Source organism: Ursus americanus, chromosome 24 (genome assembly GCF_024610735.1).
Source record: "Ursus americanus isolate L20-20 chromosome 24, mUrsAme1.1.p, whole genome shotgun sequence".
Taxonomy (NCBI): Eukaryota; Metazoa; Chordata; class Mammalia; order Carnivora; family Ursidae; genus Ursus; species Ursus americanus.
The window spans coordinates 45223869-45248743 of NC_142150.1; the positions used below are offsets into that span (position 1 = coordinate 45223869).

Here is a 24875-nt window from a genome sequence, read left to right on the forward strand (position 1 = left end):
CACCACACCTGGCTTGGCGGCCAGGCGGGAACAGGAACCTCTCTGGGGCTGTGTGGGAAAGCCGCCCCAAACCAACCCTGGCCACCTCTCTGAGGACCCGCCCCTGACCTGCAGAAAAGGAGGAACGAGGCCCAGGGGCATTTGTTATGTGGATTTCGTCCACCCCAGGGACCTCCAGGGTCCCCAAGCCCTGAGCCACGCTGCGCGCCCCTGCTCCGGGCATGCATTGGATAGACAGTGACCAGGACAGACAGACTCTACCCCCTCTCCTAGAGTGTGTGTCCTATGGGGAAAGAGAGTTAGTGAGAAAGGATCACCAGGGAGAAGGTTCTGGAACTCCAGTGCTATGTGGAGAATTTGCCTGTGTGAGGTTTAAGAGGGGCCAACCCTCTGGGAAGTGACATTTAAGCTGAGTGTGGGAAGGACCCCCCCAGGCGGAGATGTGGGCGAGGGCATTCCAGGGAGGACGTTCCAGGGCAGAGGCCCTCGGGCTCGGGCTCTGCATTTTCCAGGGACAGAAAGGGGCCTGTGTAGCTGTGAGAGTGAGTGGGTGGAGGGGCAGGGTCATGGAGGGGCTGGAGGACAGGGTCGAGGAGGGGACTGAGTCTGGACCGTGTTCAGCCACTGGGGAGACGTGACCTGGATTTACTTTTGCTGTGGACAAAATGACATCCGCTCCCCAGCACCTCGCCCCGGCCTCGACCACAGCAGAGAGAAAGCGCCCAGTGTCCACAGCAGCCGGGGTGGGCGGTGGGAAGACCAAGGGAGGTATGAATTCAGCAGAGCCGTGTTAGACCCTGGAGCCCTACTGAGTGAGAGTGCTGCCCTCCCTGTCTGAGCAGGTCGGAGGCGGCTTGCGGGGGCCCAAGCAGTGGTGTGGGGCGTCAGGACGGAGGGGATGTCCGCTGGTGCACACCTACGCTGCATTCGGACCGGAGGGTGTCCGTGCCGGCAGTTGAGTCATTTGAATGTCACCTCTGATGGGTCTGATCGTTGGGCTGGTAGAGAGCAAGTGGGGAGGGAAGGAGGGATATCAGGCTCCTCAGCTGACTGGCTAGAAAGGTCATGGAGGAGGGAGGGAGGGGGGGGGAGATGAGAGGTTGGGCAGACAGATGGTGGATAGACGGATAGATAGGCAAATGGGCAGATGGATGGCTGGATGGATAAGTGATTGGATGTTTGGATGGATGGATGGATGGATGGATGGATGGATGGATGGATGGATGGATGGATGGATGTTTGGATGGATGGATGGATGTTTGGATGGATGGATGGATGGATGGATGGATGGTGTATGGATGGATGGATATAGGTGGATGGATGGATAGATGGATGGATGGATGGATGGATGGATATAGGTGGATGGATGGATGGATGGATGGATGGATGGATGGATGTTTGGATGGATGGATGGATGGATGGATGGTGTATGGATGGATGGATGGTGTATGGATGGATATAGGTGGATGGATGGATGGATGGATGGATGGATGGATGGATGGATGGATGGTGTATGGGCAAGTGAATGGATGGATAGACAGATGAGTTGATGATGGGGACGTTGGGTAGATGGATAGATAGGTAAGTGGGAGAATGGAAGGATAGGTAGGTGGATGGTGGGGAGGGAGGGAGGAGGGAGGGTGGTGTAGATGGGTAGGTGTCTGGGTGGATGAATAGATAGGTGGAGGGGAGGATGGGAGGGAGGAGAGAAGATGGTGTGGACGGGTGGATGGATGGGAGGGAGGGAGGGAGGGAGGGAGGTTGTAGTACATGGGTGGATGGAGGAGCTCACAGACTCGAGTCCCGCTGGCCGTTAGCAGTACGGGGAGAAGGCACTCGATAGGGTCTGAGAAGGCAGCCAGGATCCTCGTACTCTCTCCACTCTGCCCTGGGTGGGGCCGGGGCACTTGGGCCCGCTGGGGAGCCGAGCCAGCGCTGTGAGCTGGTCCCAGGCAATGCGGGCAAGACTTAACTCCTAGGAGAGGCAAGGCTGCAGGTGAGGGAGGCCTACCTGTGCCATCAGGCCTCATCGCTCTCCTGGAGGCCCTTCCAGGCCCTGCCTGACTCACCAGGCAGGCTGCAGGTGTCCGCTGACAGCACAGCTGGGCCGCCCAGACGCCCGCCCTGCTGGCCTAGCAGCGGGTTTGCTGGAAGCCAAGCCGAGGCTGTGGGAGTGCCGGCGGGAGCCGGGTTCTGCAGTCAGTCCCAGGTGGCTCCCGCATGGGCATTGCCGGTTAGTAGCTGTGTGACCTTGGGCCAAAATGCCAACCTCTCCGAAACCAGTTTCCCCATCTGTAAAACCACGAAGGTAACAAGTTTAGCCAGGTGACAAGGTTAGGAAGGGAGGGTCTGGAGGGACTGGGAGCCCCTCACTCTGACCCCAGGCAGGAGACGCAAAGGAGGGTCTGGGGCTGCCACAAATGCCCCTGAAGCCCTGCCCAGTCCACCTTCCCACCCTGTTACAGCCTGAAAGTCTCCGTGTGTTCCAGCCCTGCCCTGAAGGCCCAGGGCCTTGGGAGGAAATGGGGCCTTTGTCCTGGGCTTGGCAGGAAGCCATGGGCCCACCCAGGGAGGCGGCCCTCAGCCCCAGACCTGGAGGAGAGCCGGCTCAGTGGGCCTCTCCGGAGCAGGTCGTCAGGGAGTGGGCAGAACACAGGAGTAGGAGCAGGGGGGCCCCTCTCCGCCACCAGCCCCGCAGGCCGTGACCACAAGGCAAGGCCTTCAGCTCCCCGAGCAGCAATTTCCTCATCTTTAAAATGGGCCAACAGCGCTGGGGACTTACCGTCACCGGTCACCTGCTTGCACATCGGGCTGGGAGGGGGCAGGGGGATCAGGAGGAGGCCCAGGCCCGCTCAGGAGTGGTGGGCCGGGCAGCCCTGGGGCTGTTTCGGGCTGGGCCTGGGGCGGGAAGAAAGCTCGTTCAGGAAGGCCCGGGGCTTGGGCAGAGTGTGAATCAGGCACACCTGTGCTGTCTCTCTGAGTGAAGTTGTCGGGGCACCAGCAGCAGAGACCCCCGAGGAGGAGCCGAAGCAGAGGGAGGCAGACCGAGGGAGTGCGGGGGGTGGGGGGCTGTCTCACGGCAGTGGCCTCAGGCGGGATGGGCGGGCCAGCTCCCCCTGGTGCTCTGGGCCTCCGTCCCCTCTCTCGGGGCAGCCCTCGCCCCCCACCGCCCCCCGTGTGCATCAGTGACTGTCTCCCCACCTACAGCTCCGTCACCAGGGAGGGAAAGTCTGGTGGCCCAGCCTGGGTCAGTGCCACGTCTCAGGTCCACATGGCTGGGGCCGGGGTCCTACAGAGCCAATTTAGTGCTGGGCCTGGGGGCAGGGTGCTCCCACACCTGTGATGGGCCACGCTTTGGCAGGGCTGGTCTCAGCCTGGCTTGGGACACGGGCTGGTTCCCCGTCCTCCCTCGGGGGCCCTGGAAAGCCTGGGAGTGGTCTTCCTGGGCTGACCACCCCCTGCTGATCCGCAGCACCCCTGCCCAGGCCCTCCTCGTCTGTCTCTGAGACCTCCCAAGTGAGGGCCTGACTATAAGACGGGGTGACCCCTGCCACTGACCCCGGACCCCGGAAGTGCCTCTGCTCCCCTTGCCAGGGTGGGTGGGAGGATGCCCGCCAGCCCCTGGGGCCGCCCCTGCTCTCTGCGTGAGGTGTGACTTCATCTCTTCCTTCCTTCCAGAAGCCTCCCAGCACCCAGGCCATGAAGGAGGAGGCCTTTCTCCGCCGCCGCTTCTCGCTGTGTCCGCCCTCTTCCACCCCCCAGAAAGTCGACCCCCGGAAACTCAGCCGGAACCTGCTCTTCGGAGAAAATGAGCTCTGCCCCCTCAGCCCAGGTCAGCGCCGGCTCAGGTCCTCCCGGCTTCGTGGCCCAGCTCTGTGACCTGAGGCAGGTCTCTTCCCCTCTCTGTGCCCTCTGGCTAGGGCGGGCGACAGCCTTGCTCGGCTAACCGCCGCCCAGGTCCTAGTGCTGGGTAGTATGAACAAGGCCAGCAGGGCGCCAAAGCCGTTTTGGTGGTGGAGGTCGGCAGGGGACTCCCTTGCCCAGGCTCTGGGGGCAGCTCGTCTTTGGAGAGACAGTGTTGTGGGGCGGTCCCCAACCTAGCCTCCTGGGACAGGCAGCCTGAGTGCCGGCCCCAGTTCTGCCGGCTGGGTGACCCTGGGCCAGCGACAGGACCTCTCGGGGCTCAGTTTCCTCATCTGTAAAATGGGGATATCAGTACCTCCTCTTAGCTGCAAGGGAGTCCCAGGCTCTGAGAGGGAGCAGTCCAGACTGGGGCTGTCATGCCACTGGTGGTTAAAGCACTGAGCCCACGGGGCACAAGGTCACCTGCACCTGCTGGTGCTCCCTGCCCCGTCACCCAGTTCCTCACAGGCCCGCCCAACAGAGTCTAAGCCAAGTGCTCTCCGCGTGTCTGAGACTGCTGCTGCTCTCAGAGAGGCCTGCCTTTCCTCCCGTCCTGGGAAACCTCACCTCCACCTGCCCGCCTGCCCCTCACCCGCTGCCTGTCTTGGGAGGGAGGAGAGAGATGCCTGAGCCCTTCCCAGCTGCAGTGTCCGTCCTGCCCCTGGAGAGCCGGGAGGACCTCCCACCCAGAATCTCACAAGCAGATATGGAAACAGGCCGCATGACATGTTCCTTGTCAGGTGACACAGGCCAGGGGCATGGGATGCCTGGGGAAGTATATCCGACCTCTGTTCTCTGCTGCCGTGTCCTCTCAGGAGCAGGGGGAGGGAAAGGACAGGTCCCAGCTGGTGGCCGGTCTCAGGGTCTTTGGTCCCCAGAGTGGCCGGCCCACGCAGTGCAGGACCCAGCAGGCAGCGACCTTCTCCAGGTGGTGAGGAGGTGGGTGTGGACAGAGGAGACGAGCCAGTGCCTGCCTCCTGACTGCCACTGAGATGGAGCCACTCCTGTGGGGGCTCCAAGGGCCCCCATCCTCCCAGGCCAGCAGGCAGCGCCCACATGGAGGTGACAGTGCAGGACAAGCCCCCCAAGACAGCCCTTGAGTCAGGGGGGCCTGGAGGGAAGGGCACCCTGGAAGTGCAGAAACCGCCAGCTCACCGCATGCCCGGGCATTGGGTCGGGGTGCAGGGTGCTTTCTGGATGCAGAAATGGAGGCAGTAAGGGAGACTCCTGGCTGGGGCAGGGAGGCCGTGGCACCTGGAGTGGCCGCTGTTCTGGGCCCTTTCCTGCTCCAGGGGAACCTAGGCCCCCAAGGACAGAACCATTTCCTCAGGCTGCCACGCTGGCCTCTCCACAGAGCACGGCGCTCCATCCCCAGCCCCCCAGCCCTTTCCCAGGGCCCCAGGAAGTGGGTGTGCAGAGCCCCCACCGGGGCTCGTTCTGTGGGCGCCTGTCCTCACCACCCCACCCGGATGGTTCTCCCCCAGCACGGGGACCCAGCAGTAAGCTGGAGGGCATAGCTGTCGCCCCTCCTCTGAGCCCACCCCTCATCTTCCTGCCTGTAAACCCTGCTTTGGAAACCCTTTTCAAAATCGATGGAGCTAGGGAAGGATGACTGTTTCCCCCGGATTGAATGCAGACACCTTGAGCTTCCCTCCCTCTTCCTCAGCCAAGCTGGAAATGGACACCTGCCAGATTGGGGGACAGGGACCGTGTCCGGCCACCTCCCTCCAAGAGCCCAGTTGCCAGAGCATCAGGGCGAGAGGGGAGGCCAGGCGTGGTCCGGGCACCTTGAACCCACCATGTGCCTCGGAACCCAGACACCGCATTCTTCCTCGGAAAGCTGGGGGGGCTGGATGTGCGGCACCAGCACCCCGGGTGCCTGGGCTCCTCCTGCAGATCGTGGGAGCTGGGCCTCCACTCCTGGGCCCCACCCCGCAGGGACCCTGGCTGGTGGTGTTCGATCTCTCTGCTGGCTTCCTACCCTGCCTAGGCAGCCCGTGCCCACCCCTCACCGGCCGCACTCAGGGGGCTGGCCCACGCCACGCCCTGGTCCTCACTCCAGCCACTCTCTTTCAGGGAAGGACATGGAGCCCAATGGCCCATCGCTGCTGAGGGATGAAGGGCCCCCGACCCCAGGCTCTGCCACAAAGGGGCCACCGGTAAGAGTCTGGCCATGGGAGGACTGAGAGACAGGGAGTCTGCCCAGGGAACAATAGAAAGTAGCTTGGGGGGGGGTGGCGTGGGAGCAGGGACACCGGGCCCAGCCTGCCACCCCCAGCCTATGTGAGCCAGACGGGGCAGCTGTGAACCCCACATCTGGAGGCTGAGACGAGGGATGGAGTCAGAAACAAAGCTTGTTAGCTGGCTTGTTGGAGCCCCCTTCTTGGCATAACTCAGGCCGGGGAGGCTGGGGACTGGACAAGGGCCGTGGGCTGCTAGGCGGCATTCGGGGATAGAAAACACCGTAAGAGGGAGGCCTCCGAGCCCTTCCATTGTAGGGAAACCACTGAGGGATGAGCCTTCCCTCCCTCTGCCTTTGCCTTGCTGTTCCCTCCACAAGGTACGCCCCTCTGCTGGGGTGGGGGGAGTTCTGGAAACGCACGCACACCCCCACCCCCACCCCCACCCCCTCCCCACCAGCCTCATGCTTCCCAGGCCAGCCCCTCTTGGCTCGGGCCTGGCTGTGCCCCTCCAGGCAGCACCTGGGTCCAGGGAGGGCGCTGAGGCCCCGGGCACTGCACGTGGGGTTTTAGGCACACCCTTCTGTCCCCAAGAGGGTCTCAGGCCGGGGCAGCCGGGGCCCCGGACACTGACAGAGGTTGGTGGCTCTGGGTTCTGGTGATGGGGCTGGGGAGCAGTGCAGACAGACCCCAGGTTTGCCCCCCGTCCAGCCACCTGCGGCGCCCCGGGTGACCTCGAGTGACTGCCTCACTCTTCTGGGACCTCATGTCCCCGTCCATCAAACGAGGGCTTGCTGTGGCTCTCGTGGTCTGTCCCTGTGTCTGCCCGGGCGAAGAGGAAACCAGAGTGGGGGGTCCGCCCCGCTGCGGAGCCTGCCATTCCCTTCTCCCTTCCTGGGCCCCAGGGCTGCCAGCTGCTGGTCGGGCAGTCAGAGCACGTGCATTTACGTACTTATTTTTATTCAATTGAATTCATTTTCATCTTTCACTGCAGTAAAATATACATGCCCCAGATTTACCGACCTATCCAAGTCTCAGCCCACAGCTCAGGGGCACGAAGTACATTCACGGTGTTGTGCAGCCTTCCCCATCCGTAACCAGAACGTTTCATCTTCCCAAATGAAACTCCGTCCCCTGAGACACTGACCCCCATCCCTCCCTCGGTGCCCACCGTCCACTCTCTGTCCCCCTGAGACACTGACCCCCATCCCTCCCCCAGCACCCACCGTCCACTCTCCATCCCCCTGAGACACTGACCCCCGTCCCTCCCCTGGCCCCGGCGCCCGCCGTCCACTCTCTATCCCTGTGAATCTGGAGACTCTAGGGACCTCATGTGGATTAATCCTGCAGGATTTGTCCCTTTGTGTCTGGCCTGTTTCGCTCAGCATCACGTCCCCAGGTCCATCCACGCTGTGGCCGGTGTCAGCGTGTCCCGCCCTAAAAGACTGAGGAGTATTCGTTGCATGGACGGACCACGTTTGTTAATCTATCTGTCAGTTGGCACTGGGGTTATTTAGTTTTTCAAGGTACAAGCTTATGGCATAACAACACTGAAAACATCGTTGTGTCCTTCTGTGACCCGATAAAACATACACACACTGTCAGAGACAACGTGACTTGGTTCAAACTTCAGATGCCGGTAATTAGGTCTGGGTGGCGCCCGAGCCGCACTCGGGCCGTGGGTGCGGGGGTGGGGGGTGCTCCCGAGAGCGCGGCCTCCTGCCCTCCTGGCGCATTCATCCTGGGGGGTAAGACAGCGCCAGACAGCACGAGTTCAGCCTGCCACACGTCAGTGCCTGGGGGGCGGTGGAGAAAGCTCCATGCACCCCCGATTCCTCAGGGCGACTTGGGGCTGCCTAGGGAGACGCAGCTTGGGAAAAGACACCAGCTAATGGAGATGGTGTGTTTTTTTGTGCGGTGAAATGCAAATACCCTGAAACCAGCCATTGTATGTGCCCGGTTCAGGGGCATTCAGTGCGTTTGCCGTGCAAGCACACCTCCATCTAGTTCCCGAACATTCCCGTCCTCCGGCCAGAAACCCCACCGAGCCCTCCCCGCGCCCCCTTACCAGCCCCGCAGCTCTGACTCCCCCTCCTGTGTCCGTGGATTTGCTCGCTCTGCATGTTTCGTGGCGAAGGAATCATGCAGCGTGTGAGCTCCCTCCGCGGGCGTGATCTGAGCTTCACCCAAGTCGTGGCGTGTAGCCGAGCCCCGCTGCTGTTTGGGCCGAGTCCTATTCCGGGTGTGGACGGCACATGCCTGGCTGGTCCGTTCATCCGCTGGTAGGCATCTGGGCTATCTTCATTCTTCAGCTCCTGGGACCATGTTGGAGCCCCGAAGAGCGGGATTGCGGCCGGGTGGTCGCTCCGGAGTCCCGGGGACGTCTCAGGATTCTGTATTTAACTTTCTGAGGAACTGCCAGACCCTCCTCCACAGCATCTGCACTGTTTTATGACCCCACCGCAATGAGAGAGGGCTCCCCTTCCTCACACCCACACCACACGTGGGTCTTCCGGGTTTTTGCTTGATCGCTGTTGTCATGGTCCCCATGGGTATGCAGTGGTGTCTCTCTGTGGTTCTGATTTGCGTGTCCCTAATGACTGACCATCTGTGCGTGTGCTTCTTGACCATTGTAGGACTCCTTTGGAGAAAAGTCTGTTCAGGTCTTCTGCCTGTCTTTAAATCGCATTGTCTTTGTTGTTGGGTTGTAAGAGCTCTTTGTATATGCTAGACCCCAGACCTTGTCAGATGTGTGATTGCAAATGCAGCTCCTGTTCTGTAGGTCGTTCTAAGCGGTTTCTTGAAGTCGCTTTCATAGGCTGCGCGTTTGTGGTCAGACTCTGGAGGTCCGAGCTCTGAGCCGTGTTACCGTGCCGTGTTACCGTGCCGAGTTACCTGCCGTGTTACCGTGCCGTGTTACCTGCCGTGTTACCTGCCATGTTACTGTGCCGTGTTACCTGCCGTGTTACCGTGCCGTGTTACCGTGCTGGGCCTTGATGTGCAGCAGTGAGCAGGAGAGCACAGAAGGCCCAGGGGGCCTGGGCAGGGTCCCGGGGTGGCCCTGAGGACAGAGGAGCCGGCGGGCAGGGCTGCAGTGACCGGAGCCCAAGTGGCTTTGCGGGGATGCAGGGCACCGAGGCTCCATCCCGCCCCCAGGCCCCGAGCCTGTGTCTCTTCCTCTGTTGCCTAAATCAAGCACAGCTGCATTCGGCTGCACCTGGAGGAGAGCTGGGCGGCTGGTTCACTCATTCATTCATTCATTCATTCATTCATTCATTCATTCAAGATGCTTACCAAGCTCCCCACTGCCATGCCCGGGGTGTGCTGGGACGTCAGGGCCCCTGGCGGGAGTTGCAGACGACAAACAGGACCGTCTGCGTGGCTGTCATCGCAAGAGGTGCCGGGCCGGCCAAGGGCAGGTGTGCGTCCACAGGGTCTGAGGCCGGCAGGAGGGGCACAGCCGTCTTCCTCCTGGGGAGTGGCTGGTGGGCCTTGAGGAGGGAGCAGGGGCTTCCCGGCAACAGGGAAGAGCTTTCCAGGCTGGGGGCACAGCCTGTGTGCAGGGGGCTGGGGCGCCGGGCATGAGAGGCCCAGCTCCCCAGGAGGACCCCTGGGAGCACCTTAGTGGGTCAGCTCCGGCCCCGAGGCTGCCTCCGGCCAGCGTCCGGCAGTGCAGGACCCAGCAGGCTTCATCTCGAACACTGCTTCTAGAGCAGAGTCCCTGCCGCACCCGTGTCCCTCCTGTGATCAACCCCAGTTCGGCCCCTCGTGAGCTGTGTGACCCCGGGCAGGTTCTGAGCCTCTCCGTGCCACAGTTTCCTCATCTGCAGGACGTGGAGAATGAGAACGAGCCCGGCTCTCGCAGCTGTGGGATTCGTGGGGGCCCCGCCTGTCCTTTCCACCCCCAGTGCCTGACACTGTGCCTGGCACACGGCGCGACTGGCCTGCTGGATGATGCAAGCCCCAGCCCTGCCGCTTCCTGGCTCGCAGGGAGTTGCTTGCCCTCTCCAGGCCTCAGTTTCCCAGTCAGTCGAACAGGACAGTGACTGGGCCCATGCCTCCAGCAGGCCAGGGGGCTCAGGGCCACCGGGTCTCTCTCCCTTGTCTGGTGGCTCAGGGCAGCGATGGCGAGAACACCCAGGCACTCGGCCCAGAGAGCAGAGCAGGGCAGGCCGACTCTTTCTGGAAGGGACCGGGAGTGAGTCTCTGAGGCTTCGTGGTCACCATGGCTCTGTCTCAAGTACTCGTGCTGCCGTCACAGAAAAAGCAGCCACGAATCATATGATTTTTACGTCTCACAAAATATTATTCTTTTGACTTTTTTTTCAACCACTTAAAAATGTGAAACTATTCCGAGTTCACAGGCTGTGCAGAAACAGGCAGAGGGCAGGATTTGGGCCATGTTCTGCCCTGCCCTGCCTCTAGCCCTTAGTCCTAGCTTCCTCTCCTGACTACCCTCACCATCCCCGGGCCTCGTCTCCCCATCTGTTAAAGGACCACGGCCCCTTCTAGCCCCAGACCCCTGATTGCTGCTCACGGCCCATGGAGCGCGTCCAGCGGGCCTGGGGGGCCAAGCCTCCTCCTCGGTGCACCTGCCTCCCCGCTGCCGTGGGCAGGCTCCGGAGGGTGCCCGGGCCTACGCTCAGCAGCTCCCAGGGTACCGGGGATGGGAGTCCGCACCGCACATGTGGCCCCCCGCCCAGAGGCTGGGCACAGGGCGATGGCTGGGTGGACGCTTCGGGGCACCTCTGAGCTCCCGCCCACATGCTGTCCTTGGCTACCCCGAGCCCTCCATCTCTGTACCCCCAACTCCCGGCTTTGCTGGTGAGCCGAACAGAGGGTGTCGCGCCGTGAGGGACAGGAGCACCTTTCTCGGACCTCAGGCCCACCTGGCCGCCCCCCAGCCCTCTGCAGCCCCAGACCGCATGCTGATGCCTGTTCTGCACCCCCCCCCACAGGCAGAGTACAGACTGTACAATGGGTCTGACAAGGAATGTGTGTCCCCAACAGCCAAGGTCACCAGGAAGGAAGCTCTCAAGGTGGGCACGGGCCCAAAAAGGGGACACAAGTTTGTCATGTGCTGGGGGAATGGGCCAGTGAGGTCACCATGCCCCCGCCTGCCAAAGGGAGGGGGCAGACCACGTCCTGGCCACCTCCCAGCCCCCCCCAATTCCTCTCCTCTCCTCTCCTCTCCCTGCCCCTGTCCTCGCCCCCCTCCCGGGCCAGACCATGGGGGCGCTGGCGGGTGGGAGGAGCTGAGGCGGGGGCCAGCCAGGGCCTTGTCCCTTGACCCGCCCGCTGGGTGCCCGGGGTCCAGGCCCAGAAGGAGAACTACCGGCAGGAGAAGAAGCGAGCCACAAGGCAGCTGTTCAGTGCCCTGACGGACCCCAGCGTGGTCATCATGGCTGACAGCCTCAAGGTAGGCGGGGCAGGCTGGTGTGGTGTCCCGGCCGTGGCCACCTCCACAGCCACTCAGGAGGCAGTTCGGCATGTTTGGGACTATGATCTGTGTCAGTCCTGCAGCGGCCCTAACATAGGACCACGGGCTGGGGGCTTCAAGATAGGAATCCCCTCCCTCCCAGTTCTGCAGCTCAGCACCTGAGATCAAGCTGGGGGCAGGGCCCCAGGCCCCCAGAGGCTCTAGAGGAGGACCCTCCCTGCTCCCCCAGCTTCTAGGGGCTCCAGGCTCCCCGGGCTGCTGGACGCACCCCTCCAGCCTCTGCCTTCCCGTGGCCCCTGTGTGTGTGTCCAAATGTCACCCCACTCAATGTGGCCCCATCTTCACCCCCTTAAATCTGCAGAGACCCCATATCCAGCTGAGGTGGGGGCCCTGGCCTGCAGATGGGGGTCCCAGGATGTGCGCGGAGCCCTGGGCTGGGGCAGAGAGGAGGGGAGGCTGCACTCTGGCTTCTCGGGTTGGGGTCAGAGGCCCGTGTTCAGACCTCACTGAGCCCCGGGGACTTGTCTCCACACCGTAGTGGTGGAGGGAGAGCTGCCGAATCCTGGGGTTGCCTCAGAGGGCCAACAGGACAGGCCTTTCCGCAGCTGGTCATTTGCCGAGGACCTGGGCCCTTGTGGCCGTCTGCCTGGGACCTGGGCTCCTTTTCTCCCCCCACAAAATTATGAATAAAAAGTGAGGTACGCAAGTGAGTGTTTCTTTGGAATGAGAAAAGAAATGACAAGTTCCACGAGTTACAGAGCTGACAACGGTCACTCTCTGGCTGGCTCCTCCCGGGACCCCAGGAGGGCCTCGACCCTGGCCTCGAAGCCTCCCTCTGTCGCTCTCACTTATGCTCTCCTCGTACAAGCTGGAGGAGGACTCTGCCCGCCGCCCAGCGCCGCCCCCCCAAACTGTCCAGGTGCCCCCGGGGTGTGGGCCTCCCCGACAGCGGCGCCCTCCCCGCAGATCCGGGGGACCCTGAAGAGCTGGACCAAACTGTGGTGTGTGCTGAAGCCGGGGGTGCTGCTCATCTACAAGACGCCCAAGGTGGGCCAGTGGGTGGGCACGGTCCTGCTGCACTGCTGCGAGCTCATCGAGCGGCCCTCCAAGAAGGACGGCTTCTGCTTCAAGCTCTTCCACCCGCTGGACCAGTCCGTCTGGGCCGTGAAGGTACGTGGTGGCGGGGCAGGAGTGGGGCCTGGCGGGACACCCCATGGGAGACAGGCACTGGGGGGCGGCCAGGAGGGGAATCTCCGGGTTCCCAATGGGCCCATCACCAGCCAGCGGCTGGGGGCCCTGGGGGGGCTCTCTGGGTGGCTGGGGATCAGATGTGGTCCCTGGCCCTCCAGGGGGAGTGCGCAGTGGGGCTGAGGAATGGGGCCGTGTGAGCAGCTGCTCCCAGCCCAGACTTCCCCGACCCAGCCTCCTAACTGGGAGCTGCCCAGCCCACGACCAACGGGGGTCAGGCTACCAGATGACATCCAGAATGTCGACATCCAGAATGTCTAGTTCCATTAGGATTTCAGACACACACCTAATAGTTCTTTTTTATATAAGTATGTCCCAATACTGCGTGGGCTATACTTCTGTACAAAGCTGTATTCTTGCTCTGAGATTTGAATTTGACTGGTTACCGTGAATGTGCGTGTGCTGAGTCTGGCCACCTCCAAACAGGGAGCTCAGAGCTGGAGAGCCGTGGACGGAGCCAGGCGCTCGTTCTCCTCTCTCGCTGCCGGCCGCCTGACCCCACCTGGGCGCCTGCGGCCGTGTGTGTGTCAGTGTGGGTGTGCATGAGGCCACGTGACCTGTGTGTCCAGCTGTCCCTGGGTGTCCCTCCCAGGTGACACCAGGTCTGTCTCCCCAGGGCCCCAAGGGCGAGAGTGTGGGTTCCATCACGCAGCCCCTCCCCAGCAGCTACCTGATCTTCAGGGCCGCCTCTGAGTCAGACGGTGAGTCCCCACCTGCCTTGCAGGGCTCCCCGGTGACCCCGCGCGACATGGGCACCCCGGCTAACTTGCACACCAGGTGCCCGTGGCCGCTGTTCAGGCCCTCCCACTGCCCCCCGAGAAGGAGGCGGCCAGATGCCAAGGGACAAGACTGGGCCCGGGCCAGGCAGGCCTGCCACTCGACTCGCTCGTACCTCCCCGAGCCTCAGTTTCCCCAAAGTAAAACGTGAACAATAGTGCCCAGCTCCCCAGTTGTTAGGACGATCCCATGACCCGATTTAAAGTCGCCGGATCACAGCTCCTGTGCACCAAGTGCTCGCTGGGCACCACTGAATGGGTTGGTTCTATCCTTACCATCCACGTGTAACGCGTGACAAAACGGGCACCCCCCCACCTGCCGGCACGGAAGAGCCACGGCCTGGATGGGGATCCGAGTCTCCCCGACTCCCAGATGCAGCGCATGCTGTTGGAGCGCCCTCCGGTGGCTGCTCCGGGTAAATGCAGCTGCCTCCTTCCAGGCCTTCAGGGCCCAGAGCCCCCGGGGCTGGTGGCCCGCCTGCTGGTGCCACACCACCCCGTGGTGGACACATGCCACTTTCACACTCCGGAGGGACTGGTCACACTCTCACGGAGCCCGCAGTCTGGGGGGAGAGAAAAGCAGCTGTCAGACGAGGCCCATGGGGCTGAGGCATGAGCTGGGTCCCTGATGGACTGGGGGGCCATGAGCAGGAAGGAAGGGCCCACAGCCCCTGTGGGTATGAGGGTGGGCTTCCTGGAGGATGGGGAGAGGCCTTGGAATGGGCTTCAAAGGACGCAGAGCATTCAGGGTGTCTAGTCCTTCATGGCAACCACAAAGCATGCCCTGCTCTGCGGAGTCCTGCAGGGGCTGCTCCTGTCACCCCCTCCTCTGCCCCCACAAATGTTCAGCCCAGGCTGGGCCTGCAGCGAAACCCTCTAGAACTAGGGCCACCATCCCTGCAAACCCTTGCCTCCCTGTGCCAGGCCCCAGCCACGCTCCCCAGAAGAACACTTAATGGGGCAAATGCCCCTGTGAGTGGAAGGGCCATGTTAGTAATCACACCGGGACATCAGGGGGGCACCTTGGTGGACACGTGTCCCCACAGCTGCTAACACCCCCACCAAATGGAGGTGGTGCTGGTCGAACCCCCTGGCAGCCCTCACCAGGAACAGCAGGGATGGGAGGATTCGACCGACTCTGCCTCTGGGTCTGCCCACTGCCCTCCGGGTCCCTCCACTCTCCACCCTTTGGAGCTGCCTGTCTGAGGCCCTGGCCTGCCCTCCCTCCGGGACACCCCAGCCCACTCCCCAGCCTGCCATCCACCCTCTGGGCCTGTGCTCCAGGCCCGCGGGAGCCCCCTGTGCCCCCTGAGACCTGGTGGCAGGCGGTTCTCATGAGGTGGGGCCCTCCTCCCCAAATCCCTCGCAGAAGCTGCAGGTGTCTGGGTGGAATTCGGGCTCCGAGGCTCGCTAAGGTGTTACCTTGAGGGAGTGCCGTGAGCATCCCCGGAAGGGCATCTTCCTCCAGGCACGCGTCTCTCCCTCATCAGGGCTTGCCAGCTTAGGCCCCGTCCTTGTTCACGTCTGCGCACCACACACTGACGCCCGCGCACACCTAGGAGGAGGGGAAGGGACAGGGGTGTCTGGCAGAGGAGGGGCGCCCCCGGGCTTGGAGTGGGCTCACCCCGTGCTGCCCCACAGGCCGCTGCTGGCTGGACGCCCTGGAGCTGGCCCTGCGCTGCTCCAGCCTCCTGAGACTCAGCACGTGCAGGCAGGGCCGCGACGGGGAGCCCGGGTCCTCGCCGGACGCATCGCCCCCCTCGCTGTGTGGGCTGCCCGCTTCGGCTGCCATCCATGACCAGGACCTGTGCCCGTGAGCAGGGGTGCGGTGGGCAAGGGTTGGCCCCTCCCAGAAGCCCAGGTCTCCTGCCTGCCAGGGACCCCAGGACCTGGCTGTCACTGGGACTAACACGGGGGTGTCTCCTTGTATGTGGGCGGGGGGCCAAGCAACAAGGAGTCTGGCTCCTTCACTGCCCAGGGGTGGGGGCACCCACGACGCCATCTGCCCCTCCAGGCTGAATGGGTCCTCCCTGGAGAACGATGCTTTCTCAGACAAGTCGGAGAGAGAGAACGCAGAGGAGTCGGATAATGAGACCCAGGACCACAGTGGGAAGACCAACGAGAGCGGGAGCGCCCAGTCGGAGACCCTGGAGGGCCCCGTGCCAAGGGGGACCACGTACGTGGAGCAGGTCCACGAGGAGTTTGGGGAGGTGAGAGCCCGCCGCCCTGGAGAACCAGGTGTCGCCCTGTACTTCACCCACCTCCCCGAAGCGCTGGAGGCTACAGAGCCTGGCTGGCCCCCGGGGGGGGGGGTGCTTGCAGCGCCCATGGGCTGGGGGAGCAGATGGGGACGGCCACAGCTTGGAGAGTGTGGGTGGGCTGTGAGGGCTTGGCTGAGAGTGTTGGGAAAACCCCTGGGGCAGTTCAGGCGGGCACTCCTGGCATCCAGGTGAGGCCTTTAGAAGGCCAAGGGGTGGAGATAGAAGCCCCCGGGCCTACTGGGGGGAGCTGCTCTCGGGAGGCCTTGGTCCCAGGTAGCCATGGAGAAGGGCCAGGTGGGGGTTCAGGACACATGGGAGTTGGATGGACAGTTCAACTCTGACAGCACCGTGAGGCTGGCAGCTGGAGTAGGGACAGGACCGTGATGGGGGGAAATGATGCCCGCGAGGGTCCCTACAGAGGCTGAGCACAGACAAGGCTCGGCTCCACAGGGGAACCTGGGGAGGCCGGGCAGGAGACCTCAGGACAGGCAAGCCCACGCAGAGAGGCAGACAGCTTGTCAAAGGCAGCCCAGCAGGGTGGTGACAGATACTGATTTTTTCTCTGGGTGGCTACCGTCATGCCACAAACACAGACAGCTCTGAGTTCACATCCCACCTCGGCCGGCTGTGTGAACCTGGGCAAGTCAGCTGGCCCCTCTGTAAGGTGGGGTGCCCACAGTGCAGGTGCCCAGGGGCCATCGCAAGGAGTAAGTCTAGGGAGCAGGAAAGGGCGCACGGGCAGCCCGGACACTTCCCACCTCCTGGGCCCGAATCCAGCTCCAGCCCTCCTCCAGGAGCGGCCTAGGCCCATACGTGCCCCTCTGGCCAGGGGTCAGACAGGGCAAGACAGGCGTCTGGGCCACGGGGGCCAGGCCACAGAAGGGCGCCTCCTCCAGCCAGAGTCAGCCGCCGCTATCCCCCCCACCTCCGGCGGCTCCCAGCGGCAGCATGGAGCTGGGGGACCGACCGCAGCCCCTCTGCCAGCAGCTGGGCCAAGCGTCCCAGGTGGAGACCGTGTCGGAAGAGAACAAAAGTCTGATGTGGGTCCTGCTGAAGCAGCTGCGGCCAGGCATGGACCTGTCCCGCGTGGTGCTGCCCACGTTCATCCTTGAGCCCCGCTCCTTCCTCGACAAGCTCTCTGACTACTACTACCACGCCGACCTGCTGTCCAGGTGAGCGAGCAGGGGTGCCCCTTGCACCCATGTGCACCCACAGACCCCAGCCTCCCTCGGCCCCGGCCCCCCCCCCCCCCGCACGGATGTTTCTGGAGGGGCCCCAGGGCCTCAGGCTAAGCTCAGTCCACGGTCCTGCTGGCTCAGCCTCCTAGTGGGCCCAGTCTGCAAGACCAGTCCCAGGAGGAGCTGGTCGAGAGGCAGGAGGGGGGGCAGCTGCGTGTCAGGTCAGGGCCCCCAGCCATCAAAGGTGAGTACAGGGCAGCCCCCAGCACTTTCTAGTGTCCTGAGTTCTGGGCCCTGATGTCAGTGCCCTCAAGCTGTACCTGCAGGCCATAGAGGCTGGAGAGAGAGCTGTAGGCTCAGGAGCCCGCACAGAGGAGCTGGGTAAGGGTAGGAACTCTCAGAGGCCTTCCTGGAGGCAGAGGCACCCTGCCAGGCCTGAGCCAGCAAAGCCCGGTGTGTCCCAGCACTCTGGTTAGATGGAAAACCTGGGTCCCTATGGGAGGGGGAGAAACTCCCCACTGACCTGGGGCTGGGCAGGACAGGAGGCGCCCAGGTGACCAGTGGGTGGAGGGTGGAATGGAAGGCGGACTGGGAAGAAGGTGGCTGGGGACCGGCCTGGAGTGAGGGGTTCTCCTGTGCTGTCCCAGGGCTGCTCTGGAGGGGGACGCCTATAGCCGCATCAAGCTGGTGCTGCAGTGGTACCTGTCCGGTTTCTACAAGAAACCCAAGGTAAGAGGGGAGGCCCAGCACGTCGTCACTCCCCTGCCCAGCCCCGTATCTCCCTGCCCCTCGGAGAGCCTGGGGCCACCCCGACCCCACATGGCCTGGAAGGACCCTGATGGTCCCCGCTGTGGCCCCCGGTCCTCAGAGATGGGGGCAGCACCCTGACCGACCACCCAGGGACCCGCTAGCCAGGCCAGGCCCACAGGGGTGGTCCTGGTTCCCTGCAGGGCCCAAGGGGGACCTCCACACCTCTGAGAAACAGCGACCACACACCGTGGTGCTAGGAAAGGGGCTCTCAACCCTGCACCTCGAGGGGCCCCTGGGACCTGTGGTTTTCATGGTGTGGCTAGTAGTTATAGAAACCTTTTTGAGAACCTACAACTCAGGCTCTGCTGAGCAGAGGGTGCTGGGGGGTGGCTAGTGACAGGAGCAGCCTGCAGCCCCGCCCCTTCCCTGGCTGCCGTGGCGCCCTGGGGTTCCATGGAGCACAAGTGTGAAAGCATCATTCTGTTTCCACTTCACTGTGCACATGGGGAACTGAGGTCCAGGTGTGCGTGGGGGTGGGCAGGCGAGCGAGGGGCCCAGAGTCACATGGCAGGTCTGAGTGCAGATGTGGTTTACCAGGGCGGCCGCAGGCGTCCCTCCCAGGGCATCTGCAGGCACCGATCGATCGCTCATGGAGTCCCGTCTCCGGGGGAAACGCATGCGTACGTGCACGCGCGTGTGCACACACACACACACACACACAGCTGGACATGACACGTCTGGCGGGTGGCATGAAGGGGCGGCCAGCTGCTTCCAACCAGATTGGGGGGTCTGAGCCCCAGGAGGAGGGCTCTCCTGGATGAGAGCTTGCTCGCCCTGCAATGGGGATGAACTTGGGCCATTTGGGGAGCAGAAAGGTGGTGAGCAGGGCTGAAGGGGAGGCAGGAAGGCGGAGAGCAGACCTGCGGGATTTGGGATTTTATCAAATGGGCAGTAGAAGCCACTGGGGGCCTTAAACGGGTTGTGCACCAGGTCTGTGCAAAGTCCAGGGACAGCACGACCTGGGGAGGGTCTCGGGTCCTCCTGGGAGCCAAAAACCGGATGGGACATCTCATAGACTGCCCCCCAGAATGTGAACCATGGGCAAAGCATGTTCTCCCCAGAGTACAAGTGAGGTGCGGCCCCCCGGTGCTGGTGGCAAACAAGGCCCTCCCATCTAGAGACCACCTCCCTGTGGGTACCTGGGGGTGTGGGCTATGGCAGCCCCCCACGTTGCCCCTCGGTCCACACCCCGTCCCGCATGGGTCCGTGGCCCACCCGGTTCCTCACATGAGCTTTCCTTTTGTTGTTGCAGGGGATCAAGAAGCCCTACAACCCCGTCCTGGGGGAGACCTTCCGCTGCTGCTGGCCCCACCCCCAGACCAACAGCCACACTTTCTACATAGCAGAGCAGGCAAGGCCCCCGCCGCCCCCCGGCTGGATGCCAGGCTCCGCGGCGGGCAGTCTGAGCCCTGTGCACGTTGTGGGTGGTCCCGCATCCGCCCATCGGGATTCCCCCAGGAGAGGCAGGCACAGCACTGCTACCGCAGCAAGTGTCTCCTCGGGGGGGCGGGGGGCCATGCCTCCCGTTCCCCAGGGTGCTCTGCAGACACCGCCACCAGGCCCACGACTCAGTGTCTGCCTCCCTGGGCAGCAGGCGTGAGAGCGGGAAGGGCCGGAGGGACATGGTAGGGCGGGGGGGGGGCTTCTCACCAGGGAGCCGGACCCCCGTCTCCCCGGGCCAGTCCAGAGCGCCTCTCTGCCCGCAGGTGTCCCACCACCCTCCCGTGTCCGCCTTCCACGTCAGCAACCGCAGGGACGGCTTCTGCGTTAGCGGCAGCATCACCGCCAAGTCCCGGTTTTACGGTGAGGGGGGGCTCCCCGGGCTCTCCTGGGGCCTGGGGGAGATGCGGGGAGGACTGGGCCCCACAATTCGCCATGCAGTGGCGGGTTTATTTCCCTCCCCACCTCTCCGGGTCAGGGACCCGGAGTCAGGCAGAGCCGGGGGCCCCCACCCCTGAGCCGCAGGGGGCACCACTTGTGGGCAAGAACCTGCGTGAACAGGCACCGTCTGGAGCTGCGCTGCCCAGTGCGGCGCCACGAGCCACGCATGGCTCTTTAGATGGATCAAAAGGCAGGAAAATAAGACACCGCTGCTCTGTTGGCCGGCCACATCACATGTGCTGCGTGGCCATATGTGGTTAGTGGTCCCTGTGTCAGCACAGAGTGGAACAGTTCCATGGCCACAGAAGTTCCACGGGGGGTGTACCCCCTCTGGGGGGGTGACAATCAGAGGGGGTTTGCATGCAGCCGCCAGCCTGAGAAGCCCTCCCCGGGAGATGGGCCATGTGTGCCCTAGGCCGGGGGTGGGGGGGCGGCTTTCCCAGAATCTGAGTCTCGGGGAGGTGAAGTCACCCACAGGTTAGGTGGGAGGCCCAGCTGCCCCACAGTCACCCAGCTGGAGGGACCAGGGACGCTTTGCACCTGCTGCTAGAAGGGAGCTCAGACTGCGTGACTTAGGGGGTGGGCCCCCAGGTCCTGAAGGGTCCGTGTCCACTCACTGGTCCCACCGGCCCATCTCTGCAGGGAACTCGCTGTCAGCTCTGCTGGATGGCAGGGCCACGCTCACCTTCCTGAACCGGGCAGAGGACTATACCCTCACCATGCCCTACGCCCACTGCAAAGGTGAGAGGCCCCCCCGCCCCCCAGGAGGGCAGAGCCCCGGCTGGTGCCCTCAGCGGGACGTTGAGGGTTCCCCCTGGCTCTCTGATGACATTCTAGCCTGGAACGGAACTCGCGGCAGGTTGTCTAGCAAAATGTTTTCACCCGAGGGGCCCACTTCCTGTCACAGATTGCAAGGTAGATCCGCTTAAGAGTGGTTTTGTCATTGTTTCTAGAACTTTCCAGTAAAAGAAAGATAAGCACCTTTTTTTTTAAAAAAGATTAAAATGGATCCTGAGTTTACAGATTTCCAATCCGATTCAAAGTGTCGGGTGTCTGGTAGCTGAACCGCCTCCCACACCCCCACCCCCGCCTCGGGAAAGCCCCTTTGTAAACAATACCGCTCTGGGCTGTGGTTGCTCTCCCTAACCCACTTCACACACACCAGAGTGACACTAACTAGCCCTCCCCCCAAGAGAGCCACGGCTGAAAACAGCCCTGGTTTCCTTTTGGGGACTGCTTCGTCCTGAGCATGCCCCACTGGGATTTGTAAAGTCAGCAGGAGTGATTCCCCTCCACTGTCACACCACCAGGCAGACACCCGCTTCCCTTGCGTTGCATTTTCCTTTTGCTCCCTAGCAATTGCTTTTGTAATTTCATTTCATAGATAATTATGGAAATGCAGTATTTACCTGGATCCAAAGGTCGAAACCACAAAAGCAGGTGTAGTCAGAGAAGGCTGGCATCTCTCTCTCTCTCTCTCTCTCTCTCTCTCTCTCTCTCTCTCTCTCGGGATCCGCCCCCAGTGGAGAGTCAGGCGTACCCCCTGCCCCCCAGCCGCCTCTCCCACTCACGGCTCCCAGGGCAAGCCGCACGCAGGAGCACGGGGCTGCCATCCTGCGCACTGGCGGGATTTGGGGGCGTTCCCAGCCCTTCTGAGGTTTCCCTTGGCTTGTCTGTCTTTTTCTTTTCATTTTATCCCACACGTCCAAGTGTTTTATGATATACACAGCTCTTCTCTTTAATTAGATTAAGTCCTCCGCATGGCAAGAAACAGAAGACTCGTTCTTTCTTTCATTAATTAAAAAATATATGTATTGGGGCACCTGGGTGGCTCAGTCGGTTAAGCGTCTGCCTTTAGCTCAGGTCACGATCCTGGGGTCCTGGGATCAAGCTCCATGTTGGGCTCCCTGCTCAGCGGGGAGCCTGCTTCTCCTTCTGCCTGCAGCTCCCCCGGCTTGTGTGCTCTCGCTCGCTCGCTCTCTAATAAATAGATGAGTGTACTCTTTTATACACACACACACACAGTGTACGTATTAGTTTAAACAAACAGGCTGGGCCGGTCCTGGGCCCAGCAGTGAGTGGGGAAGACAGAGGAGCCCATATTGGGCCCGACCTGCAGAGCAAATGACAAAGGGTGATGAGCGTCTCATGGGGGCGGTGGGGCCCCTGGGAGCCTGGAAAGGGTGTCTGGGAGGAAGGAACCCACTAAGGGTGGGACATTCCCTGGACAGAGCAACTCTGAGGAGTAGAGGTCCTGGGGGCAGAGATCCCATCCCCTGGTGGCAGAGGGTCACTGAGGAACCAGGTGTGGCCCTGCCCCCCACCAGCTCCTCTCCATCCCAGAGACTCTGCCCCCGGGGGCTCCTGTGCCTCCCCCAGGGTCCGACACTGGCCCCCTCGGTGGGTCAGCGTTGCTGGGTGGGGACGCGGTGCCAGGACTGAGCAGGGGACCATGTTTCAGGGATCCTGTATGGCTCTATGACCATGGAGCTGGGCGGTAGAGTGACCATCGAGTGTGAGAAGACCAACTTCCAAGCGGAGCTGGAATTCAAGCTCAAGGTAGTGCTGGCTGCAGCACCCTCAGCCACCGGAAGCCTTGAGGGGAGTAGGCTCGGGCCAAGGAGGAGCCCCCTCCGCACCCCAGGGATGGTTTCCGGAGCAGATGCACTCAGGAGGGGGCAGCTCTTGGCATCTCCATAGCATAGCCAGGGCCCAGAGAGAGGAAGGGGCTCCTGTAGGCCACACAGCGGAGCCAGGACAGGCCCAGACCCCTTCCCCGCCATGGGGCGCACAAGCCCCCGGTAGGACCCCAGTAGGCCTCCTGCATCCTTGAGCTCAAGCTGAGGCATTGGGCGACTGTGGCAACCTCCAGCTTTGGGTCCCATCCTAGCTGGGCTCCCACGTCCCGGGGGCTGAGAGCTGGCACCCTTGTGAGAAAGGGGCCTCCTCCTCCCTGGCTCACTGAGGGCCGTCAGAGTCCTGGGGAGGCTGCTGCCCCCTTACCAGCCCATCTTGGGGTGTCCCCACAGCCTTTCTTCGGGGGCAGCACCAGCATCAACCAGATCTCGGGGAAGATCACATCAGGAGAGGAGGTCCTGGCGCGTCTCACTGGGCACTGGGTAAGAGGCTGCCATCCGGGACAGGCGGGCCCGCGGGCACGGGGACAGACGCGGGGCCAACACCTCTGACCCTGCCTGGGTCGTCTGGGGCAGGACCGAGAAGTGTTCATCAAGGAGGAGGGCCGAGGAAGCACGGAGCTCTTCTGGAACCCGAGCAGGGAGGTCCGCGGGCAGAGGCTGAAGCGGCACACCGTGCTGTTAGAGGAGCAGACGGAGCTGGAGTCGGAGAGGTGAGGCCTGCCGGTGCCCGTGGGACCCCCAGACCCAGGCCTGGCGTGGCTGGGCAGGGTTTCCACATGGCGAGTGTGTCCCGGGATGTCCCTGGCAGGGAGGGGGGACCAGAGGGGACCCCCTATGACAGCCGACGTGTCCCGCTGGGGCAGCTGACGGAGGAGTGAGGCCTGGGGTCTCCACAGGGAGTACCCTGCCCACGGCAAGTATGAGTTCAGGGTCGGAGAGAACCCCCTCACGGTGAATCACTAGCGCTCTAAGACACACAGGTTCCCCAAGAGATAGTGAGCTCCCTGTCCCTGGAGGCAACCAAGTGGAGGTTGCTCTCTAAGCCTCCCATTCCAGGGCCCAGGAGTGGGACCATCCAGGTCACCCACTCAGAGCATGTGCCCCGCTCCCAGGCTCTGGCAGCACGTCTCCAGGGCCATTGGCGAGGGTGACCAGCACAAGGCCACACAGGAGAAGTTTTCACTGGAGGAGGCACAGCGGCAGCGGACCCGCGAGCGCCAGCAGAACCTCATGCCCTGGAAACCACAGCTGTTCCAGCTGGACCCCACCACCCAGGAGTGGCGTTACCGGCATGAGGAGTGAGTGCAGCAGGGGGTGGGCCGACTGCCCCCAGGGGGGCTCCTCCCCTGGAGGGGTGATTGGCGGGGAGGTTCCTGTAGGGGCTCCACTGGCCGGCCCCTGCAGTAGGTCCTCTCTGGGGGCTCTGGCCATGGCTGGGCCGAGAGGGGGCCACCTCCCCACAAGGGCCACTGCCCTGCCAACGGATGTCCTCTGAACCCTCCAGCCGTAGCCCCTGGGACCCTCTGAAGGACATCGCCCAGTTTGAGCAAGACGGGGTCTTGCACACCGTGCGGCGGGAGACCATGGCCCACCAGACCACCTTCCTGGGCAGCCCGGGGCCTAGGCACCAGGTCAGCTCCTCCCGGGTCCCTACCTGGGCTCGACCTCAGCAGCAGGAGGGGACTGTCAGGCTGTAGGTGTGGCTGCCTCCCCCACCCTCACGCTTCCTGCCTGCCCCTTCCCCTTTGATACCCCCCCCCCACTCACCCCCTCCCAGCGGGGCCTCCTCTGGTTCCCCTCATCCCCTGTCCTGCCCTGCCCAGCATGGCACCCGAGGTGCCTGGATTTGCAAGAGGCTGCGTGCACGGGGCGCCATGAAGGGGTGCGCTTTGCAGGGGGGCTGTGTGCACAGGGCATCCGGGGTGCGGGATGCCGTGCAGGGGTGTGCTGGCTCCTAGCCCTCTGCTCCCTGGAGCCGCCCTCCGTGACGCGAAGAGCACCCCATGCCAGTCTGCAGAGGAAGAAGCTGAGGCTCAGGGAGCTGGGGGCTTGCTCAGGCAGGAGAAGGAGGAGCCCACATTTGCAGGGATGCTGAGGAGAGGCAGGGAGGGAAAGTGGGGAGGCTCCAGGAGGCCTGTGCGAGGTCTCCTGAGACACAGACCAGGGTGCAGCTTGTGAGGAAGCCTGGAGTGTCCCCCCCGGTGCCACGTGGGCAGAGGCCACCAGGGGACAGCCCCAAACCCCCGCGCATCGCAGGTTCTGTGTGCCCGCAGCTCCCTCCCCTGCACACGGCCAGAGGCCCGCCATCACACCCCCTCCCAGGTGCCCACCCGGATACCCCCCCAGGTCCCCCTCAGCCTCTCCAGTCAGCCACCCCTCAGCCACTCCTGTACTCTGGGGAATTACCAGAGGTCAGCCAATCCCGGAGGTCCCGCTGGAGTGGTCCCCTAGGCACTGGGGGCGGCCTAGTGGTCAGCTCACAGAGTGGGCCGGGACCAGCTGTCACGGCCCCCGAGTCAGAACCATCCACAGCCTCGTCCTCTAGAGCCACCCTGTCCT

The 24875-nt window shown here is 63.1% G+C and overlaps 1 protein-coding gene across 4 annotated transcripts in view; it reads left to right on the top strand.

Annotated features, from left to right (window-relative positions):
* Positions 1 to 24875, top strand: part of OSBPL5 (oxysterol binding protein like 5) — a 55179-nt gene that overhangs the window by 27486 nt on the left and 2818 nt on the right. For all 4 annotated transcript variants that reach the window (XR_015721481.1, XR_015721480.1, XM_087855116.1 and 1 more), the window contains exons 2-19: positions 3679 to 3832; positions 5980 to 6062; positions 11042 to 11122; positions 11401 to 11502; positions 12490 to 12693; positions 13388 to 13472; positions 15189 to 15360; positions 15562 to 15757; positions 16796 to 16980; positions 17634 to 17715; positions 19049 to 19147; positions 19503 to 19599; positions 20320 to 20418; positions 22139 to 22236; positions 22707 to 22796; positions 22890 to 23026; positions 23429 to 23614; positions 23821 to 23947. Coding sequence is in view for 2 of the 4 variants with exons in the window: in XM_087855116.1 (XP_087711242.1) it covers positions 3679 to 3832; positions 5980 to 6062; positions 11042 to 11122; positions 11401 to 11502; positions 12490 to 12693; positions 13388 to 13472; positions 15189 to 15360; positions 15562 to 15757; positions 16796 to 16980; positions 17634 to 17715; positions 19049 to 19147; positions 19503 to 19599; positions 20320 to 20418; positions 22139 to 22236; positions 22707 to 22796; positions 22890 to 23026; positions 23429 to 23614; positions 23821 to 23947 (2277 nt within the window). In the remaining 2 variants the exon portion in view is untranslated. The remainder of the gene's footprint in view (positions 1 to 3678; positions 3833 to 5979; positions 6063 to 11041; positions 11123 to 11400; positions 11503 to 12489; positions 12694 to 13387; positions 13473 to 15188; positions 15361 to 15561; positions 15758 to 16795; positions 16981 to 17633; positions 17716 to 19048; positions 19148 to 19502; positions 19600 to 20319; positions 20419 to 22138; positions 22237 to 22706; positions 22797 to 22889; positions 23027 to 23428; positions 23615 to 23820; positions 23948 to 24875) is intronic.